General features: G+C 49.3%; 1 protein-coding gene across 1 annotated transcript in view; it reads right to left on the reverse strand.

Moving 5' to 3' along the window:
* The window catches only part of IGFBP2 (insulin like growth factor binding protein 2), a gene marked incomplete in the record, with an annotated part of 103,870 nt that extends 103,435 nt beyond the window's left edge, over positions 1-435 (reverse strand). Inside the window, 1 exon segment of the mRNA XM_034785607.1 lies at positions 50-435. Within this exon segment, the coding sequence (XP_034641498.1) occupies positions 50-431 (382 nt within the window).
* Between the last annotated feature and the right edge of the window lie 17,522 nt (positions 436-17,957).

Below are 17,957 nucleotides of genomic sequence, written 5' to 3' on the forward strand. Positions count from 1 at the left end.
CTCACCTGCGGACCCCCCCCCGCTGTCCCGCCCCCCCGGCTCCCCTCACCTGCGCCCGGCTCGGCGCTGGCCCCGTACTCGGCGGCGTCCCGTCTCCGGGCGCAGGTGCCCTGGCCCTGCACTAGCGCCTGCAGCGGCAGCTCGGCGCCGGGGTGCGGGTAGCAGCGGAGCCCGGCGGCGCAGCGCGGCGTGTACACCCCGCACGACTGGTTCTCCAGGCGGGCGCACACCGGGCAGCAGCCGCAGCCGGGCTCCCGCACCAGCTCGGGGCAGGCGGCGGCCGGGGCGCAGGCGGCCAGGCGCTCGGCGGTGCAGGGCGGGCAGCGGAACAGCACCTCGGGCAGCGCCGGCCGGGGCAGCGCCGCCGCCAGCAGCAGCAGCCGGAGCCAGGCGGCCGGAGCCGGGCGGCAGCGACCGACCCGCGGCAGCATCGTCGCGGGAGTGCGGGGCGGCGGGGCGGGCGGGCAGGTGGAAGCCTCCTCCCGGCCCCCCGGGGAGCCGGCGGCCGCCGGGTCCTAGAGCCGCCCCTTCCGCCCACCCGCCGGGCCCCCCCCCCCCGGCCCCCGCCTCCGCCTCAGCGCGGGGGGGGGGCTCCCCCCCCCAGCCCAGGGCGGGGGGGGGGGGGGCGGGGGGGCCCCCCCCCCCCCCCCGGGGGGGGGGGGGGGGGGCGCGGGCTCGGGGACTGCCCCCCTCCAGCCCAGTGCCGGGGGGGGCCGGGATCGGGGGCTGCCCCCCCCCCAGTGTCGGGAGTGTGGAGGGAGGCTAAATTCCTGTTCCCTCCGTGCCGGGCGACGGGGCTGCCCTCCCCCAGTGCCGGCGGGGGCGGACTCAATTCCCCCTCCTCCCGCAGTCCCAGGGGGCTTGAGTCTTCCCCCCCCCCCGCCCACTGCTGGGTGCCAGGTTAGGGGGCTGCCCTCCCCCAGTGCCGGGTTAGGGGGCTGCTCAAGTCCTGTGCCAAGGAATCTGGCTGGTGTTTGCTTCCATGTCAGCCAAGCCACTGGAGTTTTGACGAGTGAATATGATTGGGATCAAGGGCTGCCCCGTCTGCGTGCCAGCTGAGATGTGCCCAGCATGTGTACTCCGTGTGGAAGAAGCAAACTGACAGCGGGGACAGGCAGAGTTGAAAGAAACCAGGCATTTGGTGTCTAGATCCCAGCTATGGAAAGACTGAAAGAAGCTCCTAAAGGAGGAGGCAGAATCAATTTGAGGCTGAAACACACATGAGAAACTTCGGCACCCCTCTGTTTCCCGAAGAAACCCCTGGAAGGTGAATTTCCACACCCATTTTAATAGCACTTTCTATCCAAGCGCCTCACAACACCTCTGAGAGGTAGGGAAGTGCTATCCTAATTGTATAGAGGTGGAAACTAAGACACAGAGAAGTTAAGTGACTTCCTCAAGGGCACATCCCAAGTCTTTTGCAGAGCCAAGAATATAAACCTGATCTTCTACTTCCCAGGTTTCTGGCTTAACCACAAAACCATGCTTCCTCCCTAGTCCATGCGAAGCATTCATTGCTGTTAAATATCACTGGTCTTAAATACGTTTCTGGAGAGATGTTCCAATTCAGCAAGTCTGGATTAAGGGAGGTATATTCTGTATCTCTATTCCCTACTTTGCATGGGTCCCTAAGTGTTTGTAATGCACTTAATGATTCTCAGATGGAGGGTGCAACAAGAAAGGCATAGTTGTATCCAGATGAAACTGGAAGCGCCAAACCACATGACCAAACCCCTCTGCTTGTGAGATTTCCCAGATTCCAGAGATTCATAGAGGCATCCAGATATTGATGCTTAAGGAACCAAACCTCCAAACCTTTGGAGGTTGACCCAGTCACTACTCCTGATGAGTACCCAGCAGATCTAATAATCCCTATTTCTTATATAGTGCTTTTCATCAGTAGATCTCAAAGTGCTTCACAATCTTTGATGGATTTATCCTCACAACACCCCTGTGAGATAGGCAAGTATTAGTATCACCATTGTACATATAGGGATCTGAGGCACACAAAAGCCAATTTACTTGCCCGGGCTCATATTGGGAATCAGTGGCAGAGCAAAATTCTGGTCTCCCAAGTTCTAGGCTTGGGCCCTAACCATTGGACAGTCCTTCTCGCTACTCCAAGAAAAGTCAATGCCCTGCAATAGGGGAGCCAATTGTAAGTTCAGCCAGATAAAAGAAAAGTTAGTGAGAGAAGGCTTGAGAACTGCAGTTATTTTCTTACTACACCTCTACCCCGATATAACGCGACCTGATATAACACGAGTTCGGATATAACGCGGTAAAGCAGCGCACCGGGGCGGGGGCGGGGGGGAGAGAGGCTGCGTGCGCCAGCGGATCAAAGCAAGTTCAATATAACACGCTTTCACCTCTAACGTGGTAAGATTTTTTGGCTCCCAAGGACAGCATTATATCGGGGTAGAGGTGTATTTCTATTGCAGTAGCTACAGTAACTCCTCATTTAACGTTGTAGTTATGTTCCTGAAAAATGCTACTTTAAGCAAAACAATATTAAGCGAATCCAATTTCCCAATAAGAATTAATGTAACTGGTGGGGGGGAGGGAGTAAGGTTCCAGGGAAATTTTTTTTGCCAGACAAAAGGCTATATATATATATAGATATATATATACACACACGTATACACAGTGTAAGTTTTAAACAATTTAATACTGTACACAGCAATGATGAAAGGCTGAGGGAACTGGGATTGTTTAGTCTGCAGAAGAGAAGAATGAGGGGGGATTTGATAGCTGCTTTCAACTACCTGCAAGGGGGTTCCAAAGAGGATGGATCTAGACTGTTCTCAGTGGTGGCAGATGACAGAACAAGGAGTAATGGTCTCAAGTTGCAGTGGGGGAGGTTTAGGTTGGATATTAGGAAACACTATTTCACTAGGAGGGTGGTGAAGCACTGGAATGGGTTCCCTAGGGAGGTGGTGGAATCTCCTTCCTTCGAGGTTTTTAAGGTCAAGCTTGACAAAGCCCTGGCTAGGATGATTTCATTGGGAATTGGTCCTGCTTTGAGCAGGGGGTTGGACTAGATGACCTCCTGAGGTCCTTCCAACCCTGATATTCTATGATTGTGAAGCTTAGTTGAGGTGGTGAAGTCAGAGGGTGGGATATATATTGTTAAATGATGAACTAGCACTTAGCTGGACCCTGAAGGGTTAACACCTTGTTGTTAATGTAGCCTCACACTCTACAAGGCAGCAGGAATGGAGGGGGGGGAGACAGCATGGCAGAGAGAGACAGACACACACATCGTGTGTGTGAGACAGAGACACACGTTGCCCCTTTAAGTACGCTGACCCCACTCTAAGTACATTGCCTTTTTAAGTAGATCAGCAAGTTGAGATAGCTGCTGCTGCCAGCAAGCTCCCTCGGTCCTGAGCCCTGTCGTGTCCCCCACCCCAGGGCCGGCTTTAGGAACTGCAGGGCCTGATTTGAATACTCACATCGGTGGTCCCGGTCTTCGGCGGCACTTCAGCGGTGGGGGGTCCTTCACTCAGCTCCGGGTCTTCCGTGGCACTGAAGGACCCCTCGCCGCCAAAGACCCGGAGCGGACCCCCTGCCGCAGAAGACCCAGAGTGGGGCCCTCTTAGGCGTGGGACCCGATTCGGGGGAATCGGGGGAATCGGCCTAAAGCCAGCCCTGCCCCCCCCCATTCTCTGTGGAGATAAGATACGGGGGGACAGGAGCGTGTGGAGGGGGACACCCTGACATTAGCACCCCTCTTCCCCCCCCAGCAAGCAGGAGGCTCCCGGGAGCAGCTCCAAGGCAGAGGACAGCAGCAGCACATGGCAGTGGGGGGAGGGACAGCTGAACTGCCAGGCAATTGATAGCCTGCTGGGCGGCTGCCGCACAGGGAACTTAGTAGAGCTGATGGGGGGGCTGCCGGCTCACCCTGGTTCCAAAGCCCCCACCAGCTCACTCCAACGGGCTGCTCTTTCTGCAAGCAGTGGACAAAGCGGGCGGCTGCCAAACAACATTGGAAGGGAGCATTGCGCAACTTTAAACGAGCATGTTCTCGAATTGATCAGCAACGAAACAACGTTAACCGGGACGACTTTAAGTGAGGAGTTACTGTACCTAGAGGCGCCAAACAAGCTCAGGACCTTACATTAGGGTCTACACAATAAAGAAAAACCTACGCCTTGCCCATGCCAGCCGACTTGGGCTTGGGCTGCGGAGCTGTTTCATTGCTGTGTGGACTTCCAGGCTTGGGTCGGAGCCTGAGTGCTGGGACCCTGGGACTCCAGCTGGCACAGGCCAGCCACAGGTGTCTAGTTGTCTTGTAGACATAGCCTGAGTGGGTGTGTGATGGATGCCATCCTGGCACTATATCAGGGACTAAGGCCATGACTACACTACAAACTTTGGTCGATGCAAGTTACAGTGGCGTAAAGTCACCGCAGTTAGCAGATCACTTATGCAGGTGGATACTTGCGTCGGCACTGCACATAGTCACCAGGAGCACTTGTGTCAATACACAGTGCGGTGCACCATGGGTAGGTATCTCAGTGCGCAACCCGCACTGCCCAGGGCACTGTCTTTTGGGAAGTTTTGACAACGCATAGTAGGACAGAAATGAGTTGTGCAGGGTTGACTGGCAGCAAGGGTTCAACTTGCCAGCGTGCAACAGCCTCCATCCATAGGTACCAACTCCGTGAAGCACCCAAGGGGAAAAATTGGTGGGTGCTCTGCACCGACCGGCAGCTCCCCTCCCTGTCCCAGCTCACCTCCGCCTCCCCTGAGCACGCCACGACCTGCTTCTCCCCCTAGCTCCCAGCGCTTGATGCTGAGAAACAGCGCTGGGAGAGAGGGAGGGGGAGGAGCAGGAACGCAGTGCGTTCAGGGGAGGAGGCGGGGAAGAGGTGGGGTCGGGGTGGGGATTTGGGGAAGGAGTCCAATAGAGGTGGAGTTGGGGTGGGGACTTTGGGGAAGGGGTTGGAATGGGGGCGGGGCAGAGGTGGAGTCAGGCCGGGGCCGGGGCCTCAAGCACCCACCGGTGCCGGGAAAAGTTGGCGCCTATATCTCCATCCCATAATGTTATCTATATCCCATAATTTTCACACCTTTTTTTAAAATCCCACAAACCCACGTGGCTCTCCTTGCTGTCTGCCATTTCTTACAGAAGATTGGAGCCTGCCTAGCTCTGCGCTATTTTCATGAGCATTGCGCGCACAGGATGCATGATTCTCTCGTATTTGCGGAGTCATAAGAAGAACCGAATCAGCGGGAAAGGACAGATTGCTGTGAGACATAGCAAGAACTAATTCAAGGTTGTTGGTGGCAATCATGGAGCATCTGCAGATGGTGAGCGCCATTTCTGGGCCACTGATTGGTGGGATTACATCATAATGCAGGTTTAGGATGAAGAGAAGAGGCTGCAGAACTTTCAGATGGGGAAGGCTGGGGAAACTTGCAACACACTGAGGAAACTTGCAACACCGGACTGCTACTGGTCAGTGGGAAATCATTTTGGAACTGGAAAACCCACTGTGGGGGCCACTGTCATACAAGTGTACAGGGCCATTAATCGTCTCCAGCTACACAGGACTGTGATCTTCTGCAATGTGCAGGACATAGTGGATGGATTGCAGCAGCGGCATTCCCAAACTGCAGTGGAGCAATAGATGGCACACACATCCCTATTTTGGCATCACACCACCTTGCTAAAGAGAACAAAAAGGGCTACTTTTCTGTGGCTATGGAAGAGCTGGTGGATCACTGGGGACACTTCATTCTTGTTGGCTGGTCAGATAAGGTGCCTGACGCTCACATCTTTAAGAACACAGGATTGTTCAGAAAGCTACAAGAGGGACTTTCTTTTGTAGCCAGTTACTTTAGTGTATTGTTCATTTATTGTGTGATGTTATGATTAACTAACATGTTAAGTCACATATAATCATTGTATGCTAAATAGAGTTAAATCGTAGGATTACAGAAGTATAAGATTGATCAGTAGTTAGTAGGGATAATTATGCATTAGGTATCTAAGTCACTAGGGCAGGGATCGGTAACCTTTGGCACGTGGCCCGCCAGGGTAAACACCCTGGCGGGCCGGGCCGGTTTGTTTACCTGCCGCATCTGCAGGTTTGGCTGATCGCAGCTCCCGCTGGCCGCGGTTTGCTGTTCCAGGCCAATGGGGGCGGCGGGAAGCGGCGGCCAGCACATCCCTCGGCCTACACTACTTCCTGCAGCCCCTATTGGCCTGGAGAGGTGAACCGCGGCCATTGGGAGCCGCGATTGGCCGAATCTGTGGACATGGCAGGTAAACAAACCGGCCCGGCCCGCCAGGGTGCTTACCCTGGCGAGCCACATGCCAAAGGTTGCCAATCCCTAAACTAGGGCTAAAACGCAAGGCTTACAGACTAAGCCATACTAGGCCTTAGGCTTAAGAAATGCTTGACATAAGTAAGTGACCAAAGAATGACCTGATGCCACAAGATTATGGGAAAAGATGTGCCAACAAGTGATATTGCGAAAAATTAACAGTAAGAGTAATTTTTTGATTACAAGATACGTGGTAGTCACATTTTTCTAACACATGCCCTAACCGCAGGGTGCATTATGTGCATATATCCTAATGAGGTATAGTCAGAATCCCATTTTAAAAAGAGGGTGCCCAGATTGGGAAAAGTGAGCTCCCTTTGTGAAACTCCAGCAGGAACTATTCCTCTACTGATGATCAATTGGCAAGGCAGTCATCAGACCTCAAGAATATCATTAAGGGTGTGAGTATAACAATATTTGTAACTTGTGCCTAGGTCTGTATAGAATTTCTACATGCTTGGGTAATCATAACTTAACTGTAACTTTAATAAAACTTGTAAAACAGACTAGACCTTGTACTTGTGAAATGTATGTATGGCCACTATCCTTGGTCTTTATTTGTTTATAGGGACTCTCAACCTGAAGCAAGTAGCAGAGGTGACTTTCATTCTGTTGATCTTGAAACTGTAGTCACCAGAGCCGAACCCACAGTGGTGTAATACCACATTACAAAATTCACTTTAAATAAAATAAAATAAAAGGCTACACTTTCCCAACTGCTGGATTACCACTGGCAATGTTGAAATGCCAATCGCAATCCTTGGGGACCCAGCCTACCCCTTGCTCCCTTGGCTCATGAAGCCCTACCCTGGCCAGCTTGACAGCACTAAGGAATGATTCAACTACTGGCTCAGCAGGGGCAGAATTACAGTTGAATGAGCTTTTGGTAGACTGAAAGGACGCTGACGTTGTTTACCCACAAGACTGGTCTCTGTGAAGGAAACATCCCTATGGTGTGTCCTGCATAATATCTGCTCACTGGCATGCAGGATTTCATTGAACATGTTCTCTTCTTTCTCCTCCTTGTCTGACTCAGGGATTCAGGGAACCCCTCAAGGCTGCAATGGCGGCAGCTGCAGATAAAACACACAGCGGTACCATTGTTGGTATAGGCACAACAGAAAGTGAAAGTTAAGATTCAGAACTCCTTTCCCTTGCTCCCCATAAGTTTTAAACATGACATGCTTATTGACACTTCTGCTTCAGGGAGCTTGTGCACAGTACCACTTACAGCCCCAGCCATGGAGAATATTGCCCACCAGGGGTGAGGAAAATGAGGAGAGAATTGCTTGAATCTATGAATATTGGGCAATGGAACTGAATACTGGCACCATTTTCCATAGGCGGTGGTGATTTTAGCTGATATCTGACTCCTGAGGGTAAGAAAGGCACAGAAAACACACTTGCTGCTCATGTCCTGAAGCCACCCAGACCCGTATGCTTCTAGCCTGTGTACTGCAATGGTGCCTGCCAAAGTTATTGCTGACTGGCATGGGAAAGTGGCCTACCACAGAGGAAGAAATAAGGCTGCCATCCCTAGAAACCTTTGGGAGAAGATTGCAGAGTACCTCCATGAAAGTTTCAGGGGGCTCTCAGGAGGATTCAAAGAACATCTCTGTGAACATAAACAAACTGCTCTGCATGGTTCCCCCTCCCCGCCACACACACCCAACTTACAGAGGAAGGAAAAGCAGATAGCAACGCTACTTCTGTTTGTTGTGCTGCTACCTCTTCTAGCACAAGGAAATTCATGAAAAGTCAATACTGGGTCTGGTTAAGTTGGAGGTGCCATCAGTACATTATTGTAATGGGAAATACAACTACACACTTACCCGAGGTTCCTTCCCCTGCATCAGGCTCTTCCATACTTGAATTCTGGGACTGACGGGACTTCAGCGGAGTCTCAATGAGATCCTGGCTTGCAGAATAGCTGGACCCCCCTCCCCCTCCATTGCATGCCCCCCGTCCTCCTCCTGACTGTTCACATTAGGGGCCTGTGACTCAGGCTTCTCGGAGGTATCCATGGCAGTCTATAGGGTGGTAGTGGGGTCTCCCCCAAGTATGGCATGTAGCTCTGTCTAAAAGCAGCTGGTCTTCAGCTCAGCACCGGATTAACTGTTCAGATCCCTGTCCTTTTGATATGCCTGACACAGTTCCTTCCCTTTCCTGCAACTCTGCTACTAATCCCTGCCATACACCTTCTCCTGTATCCCCTGTGCAAAATGCTCAGAGGTGTCCACATTTCTATGTCCATAACCTATTCTCCCACAGGCCCAGGAGATTCACTATCTTCTGACTATTCCAAGCCAGTACGCGTCTCAAATGTGTCATCGGTGTCGTCAGCTGGGCAGTTGCACACAACAATGGAGAGTTTCAAAAATTCACAAGGCTTTACATGGGTAGGGGACCTTCCAGTCTCCGTGACCTCTGGGCAGTGGAGTTCCCAGATGTGACCCGAGTGGTCAGTGTCAGGCCTTGTGGGACAGCTGCTGGAGGACTGTTAGGGTTAACGTAAGTAACGCAGCATCTTAACTCATGCTGTATCAACCTCAGTACATCAACTGTGGCTCAATGCAGTTTGGGGAGGTGTTGTTACCGTGTCACAGTAACAGTGTACTTACATCAGTGGGAGACAAATCTAAGTGTAGATACATGCACAAGTAGGTCGGTGCAAGGTGGCTTACGTCGACCTAACTTTGTCGTGTAGACCAGACCCAAATCAGGGACCTCCGGAGCTGAAAGCATAAATCACGGCAGCCTGAGCTAAAGAGCCTTGTCTTAAGCTAAATGCTGTAATAGACTCACGTCTTCTGTGGCCCACTCACAGAGAAGGACACACAACCTACACTGACCAATGAGTTACAATTTCACTTGTACCTCTGATCCCTTCCTACTAGGGTGACCAGACAACAAGTGTGAAAAATCGGGACGGGGGTGGCAGGTAATAGAAGCCTATATAAGAAAAAGCCCCAACTATTGGGACTGTCCCCATAAAATCCTGACATCTGGTCACCCGACTTCCTACAGAATTCAGTCGGCTCTAGCAAATTTAGACACTGCTGTTGCTTTTCTTCATGTATGATACTGTCACAGGTGCATGAAAGCGTAGTGAGTCTTGTGTTTTCGAGACTCTCTGACAACAGAGGAAAAGACAAAGACAAAGATGACATCTGTGTCATTGTTCCCTTTGAGTTAAGGACCCTGGTGCTTCCCCAGTGGGTTTAAATCAAGATCTTTAATTAGCTCATGCTCCCCATGGACAAACAAAACAAAGCTCCTGTCAATGAGATCTCAGTGCTCCAACTGTCAGAAATGAAGTACACCTCTACCCCGATATAACGCTGTCCTCGGGAGCCAAAAAATCTTACCGTGTTATAGGTGAAACCGCGTTATATCGAACTTGCTTTGATCCACTGGAGTGCGCAGCCCCGCCCTCAGGAGCGCTGCTTTACCGCGTTCTATCCGAATTCGTGTTATATCGGGTCACGTTATATTGGGGTAGAGGTGTATAGTGTGCCCATGAAAGAGCCCATGGTGTTAATTCCTTGTCCTGCTCGAAGGCCTTTCCATATCCAGCCGGTCTGCACTAGTGTCTGAAAACCCAAATCAAACAAACAAAGCAGGCCGTGCTTTCCAGGCCTTACAGAGAGAAAGCCATACATCTTGGTTTAAAATATGAAGGACAAACATAGACATTTTGTCCAGGACTTTAGTCATAAAGACTGATTTGATGCTGAAAAAACAGTGTTCATGAACATTTGTGTGAATTACAAATGGCTCTTCAGTTTGGCCACGTGTTACTCATGAGTCACAAATATTCACATGACAGGTTGGAACAAGCTCAGGCAGAAAGACTTTAAGCAGGGACCAGGGCTTCCGCTGGGACAATTTTTCCATTTTGAAGATACTGCCATAAAAATGTAAAACAGCAGAAAAATCCCCATTACGCTCACTCAGTGATGTATAAACATCATGGTTTACATGGGACCTTTTAAATAGCAACATTATTAAGCAAAGGTGATTTACTTTTTCCACTTAACAAAACACTAAGAAATTAAATGTAAACAAATCCCCCCCCCCATCCCCTACCCCCATTCATATTAAGGTTATGCAGTTAAAATTAAAGTCAGGAAATGAATTTTTAGTTCCAATGGCAACATTAAGGAGCTGTGTTGCACTTATGTAATATTTGTTATTTTTTCAAATGAAATAGGTAGCTTAATACAGTGTTCTATTATTCATGAGTCTGGTCCTCCAAATGCTTACCCACCTGCACAACATTAAACATGGGACTACTCATGGGCAATGTTTGCAAGATCTGGGCCTGTGACATTAGCCATATTCCATAAAACACAGGCAGTGTGCAGAGCGATGAAGAGAGCGCTCCCGTTGGAACCTTAACTTTTGTTTTTCATGATTCTTCCTGTGATTTTAACTGTGTTTGTTGCATTGTCTATAGTGATATAAATCAAATTCCCTCGTTACTAATAACACCTTGGATCATTAAAAATTAAAGAATTTTCAAGGTCTAATTTGCTTTTCCAAATTTATGCAGTTCATTTACTTTTTCCACTTCACTCAACATGGATAATTCATCCAGACTTTTCAGTTTCACCTTGGAGAGTCAATTTCATTTTCTAGTTCTCTTGCACTATGACTGCATTGCAACATCTGGTTTGCAGAAAGTGCTGCGGGTTCTCCTAAAATCCAAGCCAACAATAACAACAAAAAAGTTTTCACTGATATTAAAAACAAATAATGAAATTATTTCTATTAAGTTTCATTTTACAGAAACCCTTTTTAATTACAAAAGCTAAATTCTGGGCCTAAGATACTTAAGAATGAAAAGAAGAAAAAACAAAAACAAACAAAAAAATCACAGATTTTGCTTTGTGACTCTCATAAATCATAGAGGGGGGTGAAAACTCAGATGCAACCCACTCAAAATCCCCATTTAAAGTCCATATTTAAGCAGATGTTCAATAGAAAATGTAGCAAATCAATGTAACTGCACACACACAATTCCCCAGGAATGGTGGAAGAGACTTTTTGTATATTTTTTTATGAACTACAGTTGGTTTCACTAATTAGTGACATTTGGGTCAAATGAAATATTTTCACTTGTCTAATGAAGCCGTATTTTGAGGCTTCAAAGTTTTCAAAGATGGTATCCCTTTAGTTACAAATGTTATGCTGCTGTGATATATGGTAGGTATTTTAGAGGCAGCATGGCCCTTTAACTTGTAACTAGATAGCATCTGTCTCTGTGTGTCTGTAAGAGAGATGGCCTGAACTTAATTATACAGCGAACAAATCCTGCATTTTTTGGTGGGCAAAAGGTCATTACCCAGGGGACAATTTAAAACCAATTTTTCAACGCACGCTTAATTTTTGCAACAGTTCATTTTGCCGTGGGTATTTACGAGCAAGCCATTAATAACCCCTGGCAGTGACAAATTCCTGTGGAGAGCGATTGTTTAGGTAGAGAGTGCACAAATCATTTTTCCACTGAGTGCTTCTTAAATCTGTTGGGAGGAGCGGGGGGAACTAAAGTGTAGGTACAGCTGCTTGTGTTGCAGGATGATATTAAACATAATGATACCAAAGGGAAAAAAACCAGTATACAGATCAGATGTGGGAATGAACCAGAATTTCCTGTTCATATGCCTCTTTTAGTAGGTGCTTGGGCCACTGTCCTTCTTTTATTTATGTTGTTTTCGTTGGCTCCAGCCAAAGAATAATGGTGCAAATACAATAGATTCTGATGTTTCTTGTACTGCTGATGTTGCTGTTCATTGATCCAGTCAGGCAAAGTTAAAATAGGAGACCTCGTTTTAAATCTCTTGGGCTCTAGAAGAACAATGAAGATTTTACAGCTGTTCGGATTTGGTAGAGGAAGCGGGGAGGGACAGAATTAGTGCCAGTGGCTGGCTATAATTTCTCCAGTGGGCCTTTGCTGACAGTTTTAGGATTAACAAGTGAGCTCTGTTCCCAGGCGTTTACCCTCCGTATAAGCTGGGCTGTTTGTTCTCAAGGGTTTATTTTACGCTACAAAATATGGCATTGCCAAACAGATGCAGGCTTGTTCCTAGAAAGAAAACTTATAACTAAGACTGCGTCTCACTGAGGCATTAGCCACTGGAATTGTTTGCGAATGCTACAGTATTTCTAGGACCCTTTTCAAGGCCGTTTTTTCCCACAGACGTTGTCAGTTGATTCTTTTATGGCTCTGTGGTTTGTCAATGATGAATTAAGAAAAATGAACTAGCAGACAAAAAGTGGAGGCCAAACACTGAGGTTCTCCTGGTCGAAATGAATAAGAAGGACTCTGCACAGCTGCGGGAAAGGAAATGTATTTATTCCTCTTATCTTTCCTGAACTTGAGGAATTCTTATTATGGGTTATTTCTATACATCCATATTCTAGGCGCACAAGATATGTTGCAGACAACGTGGAGCTTACAAGCACATCAAGGATGACATGCAAAGGGTAGCAGGGATGGGAAGGACAAAGGTGACAAGAAAAAAGGTTGTGGGATTTACTTGGGGCCCAATCCTACACAGTGCTCAGTACCTCCTAACCCCAAGGCTGTCGAAAGAAAGAAAGAAAGAAAGAAGCTATAATCATGAGCGAAAAGGGGTTTATAACTAATGCTGCACTCAAATGACATCAAGAGGGACAGGCACTTCCACAGGACACGGTGATGTGTAGAAACCCAAGGAAAGCTTCTCAAATATGAATTCCTGGAGGCACTGAAAGAAGTACTAATGTTATTTTGGATCCGTGCACCGCATTGCTTTTGGGAAGCTTTCTACCCCTGCCCTCCTCTCTGCCTCCGGACTTACTTGGAAGTGACTTGCCCAAGATCACAAAATATCAGTGCCAGAGCTGGGATTAGATGACTGGAGGCTCCCAGGTCCGTGCTCAGTTGACTAGACCAGGCTTTCTCACAAAAGGAAAGAAATGGGCTTGAAATCCAATTACAGAGTCCCGCCCCGCCCCGCCATGAAGACACAAAGGGGCTGGTTCAAATAAAGTTGCAATTGAACATGAAAAATAAATAAATTAATTAATGGAGATATCCCATCTCCTAGAACTGGAAGGGACCTTGAAAGGTCATCAAGTCCAGCCCCCTGCCTTCACTAGCAGGACCAAGTACTGTTTTTGCCCTAGATCCCTAAGTGGCCCTCTCAAGGATTGAACTCACAACCCTTGGTTTAGCAGGCCAATGCTCAAATCACTGAGCTATCCATCCCCCCCTTGATAAGTGCATTGCCTCACACGGTGGCGGGGGGGTGGGAGGGAGGAGAGAGAAGCCACTTGCTATGAATTTGAGGAAAGGGATACGTTTATTTCCTTGAGTGAAAATACACCTTTCCTTTCCATAACATTCTGAAATCAAATACCAACAGAGCGCTGGGACCTGGCTACTCCCTGCTGAGCTCCATCTCCAGGTTCTGTAACAAGAGCCTGGTTTCTGTATGATGGAAATCAAGGCGTTGTTAACTGCCCTCCAGATGTTGCGTTGGGCACTCCCCTGCCACATGAGCAGGGCTGGATTTACACCTTACGCGTCTCGAGGCCCAGCAGCTTCAGCACCTCCCCTCTGCCTACAGCTGACCTTCGTGTTTTCCGTAAAAAATGAAGCAAAAAAAAAATATAAACACAGCCTCCCCGGGAAGGCACAAGACCCTCCGCCACATATGGCGCTCCCAGCCCAAGCCGGGGCGCAGCCCACCCACCCCAGGCGAGACGCAAGGAGGGGACTGTACCTCTCCCCAGCGTGAGGGGTTCCCAGGTGTCTTCCGTCCCTCCCGCAGCCCGGCACGCGGCAGCCGCGCTCCGGCTCTGCCCAAGCAGGTGCAAGTGAATGGGGTGTCGGCCACAACCCTCCCTCTCCCTGCCCGGCATGGGGCAGAGGCATGGCCAAGATTGGGACGCTCCCAGTACCTTCAGCTGCTGCCCCGCCCGGCTGTGGCTCACGGCGCCCCCAGGCGCGCTGACTCGATCACCCTGCTCCAGCCCACATGCTGGCCGGCCACCAACCCGTGCCAGGAGCCGGCCCACCCGCAGAGGAGGTGTATGTATTAACTTTTTAACTTTTAATCCACTTTTCCCTTTTTAGGCTCCCCTGGAATGCCGGCGCCCACAGGCACGTGCTAATTGGAAATCCGGCCCTGCACATGAGTTATTGTCTGCAATGCTGCTCCGCGGTCACTGTGGAGAGGAACCAGGCCAAGACGATGCATAATTGTGGCACCTCTGGACTAACTACCAAGTACTCTGTTGAGCCGGGTCCAGGATCTGCAATCAAGTGGACAAGGAGGCAGGTGCAGTGAAAGACTTCTGAATGTACTTAGCGTGTTAGACTGTTTCCCACCGATACTTGCACTCTTTAAGAACGTAGTTTTCAGCTCTCTGGTGGCGCTGATCATCTGGGCATAGTAAAGGGCCAGTAACGCTCTTGTCCAGGAGTGTGTGAGCTGCTGTAGCAAAGGCATATCAAGAGGTCAGCCTTAGTATCAGACCCTAGTCTGCAGAAGTGGGATTCCTCCCCTGAATAGAAGCAGACCTTCGAGTTGGCACTATGTATTGTTTCCCGTCTGAAAGTGCGGCATCAGTCAATCAGAGATGGAATACATTGGTTTCATCGGTCACAGCTCTCGGGGCAGACAACACAGAATGGCATCTCATCGACGGTCTGGTGAAGCTATGCCCACTAGCACATCCCGACTGGGGGCTGGTGTATAATTCAAGCAGCCACTAATAATACAAGTGGCCAAATTTAGCTCTTTGTTAACAAGCTGAGTGTGGCAATTGCGCCCTCAGACCACAAAGCAGTATTTCGCTAGAGCAAACACCAGGGACAATACAGATTTCTGAAGGACCAACGCTCTGTCCCCTAAGAGTTTCCCGATAGTTTTCATATCCAGGTGGTGCAGGAAGAGATCTTCATTTTCAGGTGTGCCATGTGAGACCAGTATGTCAGGCTACAGTCCAAGTTTGACTCCCAAATACATGATCACTGGTTGTCCAATGGCAGTAACAATCCTTGTACATGGATCGCCCTAGGTCAATTGGAAAGACAATTGTTTAGATGGAAAAAAGTTGCCACTGTCTTGTTTCACTAAGAATTAGTCTCCATTTCTGGAAGAAAATGGTCAAAATGTCCATACTTTGACTGAGATTCCCTTCAGGTTTTTAAGGTCAGGCTTGACAAAGCCCTGGCTGGGATGATTGAGTTGGGGATTGGTCCTGCTTTGAGCAGGGGGTTGGACTAGATACCTCCTGAGGTCCCTTCCAACCCTGATATTCTATGATTTCCAGTGTCAGTAATATAGATGTCATCAGCATACACCTTCTTCTCAGCCTCCGTTTCAGGAAGTATGTGGATGCTGTGTATGTGTACGTATTGAACAAGAAGGGGAGCCAAAACAGACCCTTGAGGAAGGCTATTACCGAGATGTTTGAGGTGACTGATTTTCTCCCCAACTTGCAAGATGAAGCTCCAGTTACTAATAATTTCTCGGATGAGCGGCACCGTTGGCCTAGAAGGAATGACTTGCAGCAGTTTGGCAATCAGCCTGATGTGCCCCACAATGTCGTATGCTGCTGTCAGACCAATAAGGCCTTCACCCACTTTCTTTCCTGACTCCGATGCGTTTTCTATGTCGGCAATGAGACAAAGTGCCTGATCTTGGGTGCATCATCATCAGTCGGAGGCAGCGGAGAATTGACTACCTCCTTAGTCTGCATCAGGATTAGTCTCTCCATCAGCTTGTAGGTAACACAGAGCAGGGAAATCTGTCACAGTAGCTCTTTGGGTCTGTGTAGCGGGGTGGTCACCCGCTCCTGCCCTGAAGGGCTTAAAACAGCCCTGGGAGAGGGCTGTGGCAGGGCAAAGCAGCAAACTTCAGCTGATTGGGGAAGCAGCCACAGCTGGGGCCACGCCCCCATCAGGCCCTATAAAAGGATTGCAAGCCAGGAGCTCAGGCAGTCCCTCTCTAGCGGTAGAGAGGGGAGGACCTGGCTGCGTGGGAACTGAAAGGTACCGGAGTACAGCAGTGCTGGGGAATAGGGCCAGGGAGCCGGGGAGCTCCCGCCCGGAAAACTCCCAGGCTGCGGGCCTTGTCTAAGGCCAAATAGGTACTGGGGTTGCAGGGGTGCAGCCCAGGGGTAGGCGGAGGCAGCAGGTTCAAACCCCCTTGCCGATGATGAGTGATACGGACTGCAGTCTGCCCCAGTGTGTGGGGGCTAGATGAGGACTGGCAGTGAACACTGAGGCAAGATGGGGATAGTGGGTGGCGGTTCCCCTGGGAGGGGAGCCCAGAGAGTGGGGGTACTGCCAGGGGGCAGCACCCGAGCTAAGGGGCACCAGGGTCCGGGAGGGACACGGGGGCCAGCAACAAGCGGGACATCGGCCTGCAGAGGGCGCTCCAAAGGCTGGACAAGCTAATTCCCTGGACGGCCAGCAGGAGGCGCTGCAGGGTGAGTCCCGCATCGCTACAGTCTGTCAGTGGTTTCCCTGGTTTGGAAACAGCTTTGCTCTGTGCCAGACTTTTGGGATGCTGCAGTCCTAGGCACAGTGATTCAGAAATTGCAGCAGCTTTTGGTAATTGGCCCAAAGTGAGAGACGAACTCCTTATCAAGTGTCTCGTTAGGCTGCAATTGGTGTATAATGATCAGCTCCAGGAACCAAAATCGAACCACCTGAAACTTCGGTCTCCTAGTCCTCTTGGAATCCAATTGGAAATTGCTCTCCTGCTGCTAAAATCTCATTAGGGACTAGTCCATCCTGCCTCTTTGTATTCAGATCCACCTACTTCCTCAACAACAGAGAATAAACCCAGTCCTCCAGGGCCACCAACAGCAGTACCTATAGCAGGGTTCTCTTGAAGGGTTGCAGAAACAGGACAAATTGCAATTCATCATCCTAACCCACAAAATCTGTTACTTGTGAGTAAGAAGAATAAGGAGCTCAGCAAGGCCCACCCCATCCAGCTTTTTTTAAACTTAGGACAGCTTCCACTGAGGGACAACTGAGGTCTGACACCACTGATATACACTTGTAACATTGGCTAGGAATAAGAAAATGCCCCAGCAATCAATGTAAGTGGGAGACCCAAAAAGATTTAAATAGATCCAAAGAAACTACTGCTTGTCCAAGCATCCTTTTATTGGTCATTGGCAGGGACTGAACCGGAGACCTCTTGAGCTAAAAGCACAAGCACTTACAATGTGAACTAAAGGCCTCAGCTTAAAAGCACCAGCAACAGCAGACTCATAAACTACATTACATGGTCCAGCCTGTAGAGAGGGACAAAGATCTACATTGATACGAACGCAGGTTACACTTACAAACAGAAATGTTATGAGTTTTTATAATCTAGTCTGGGAGAATAATGTCATATGCTTTTTCAGTCTTGGCCTTCTCTATATTCCCTGTCCTTGACTCTTAATGCTTAACGGTCACTTTTTCACTTCCCCTGATTATCTGTCTATGCCACTTTCTTTCCCTCTCACTCTTTCTTTCCCCTTTGCCACTTCATTTGTTTAAATTCTCTCAAAGAACCTTCCTTTCCTCTTTGGGTTTTGGTTCACTCTCTGCATAAAGATTTCTG

Source organism: Trachemys scripta, chromosome 11, assembly GCF_013100865.1.
Source record: "Trachemys scripta elegans isolate TJP31775 chromosome 11, CAS_Tse_1.0, whole genome shotgun sequence".
NCBI lineage: Eukaryota > Metazoa > Chordata > Testudines > Emydidae > Trachemys > Trachemys scripta.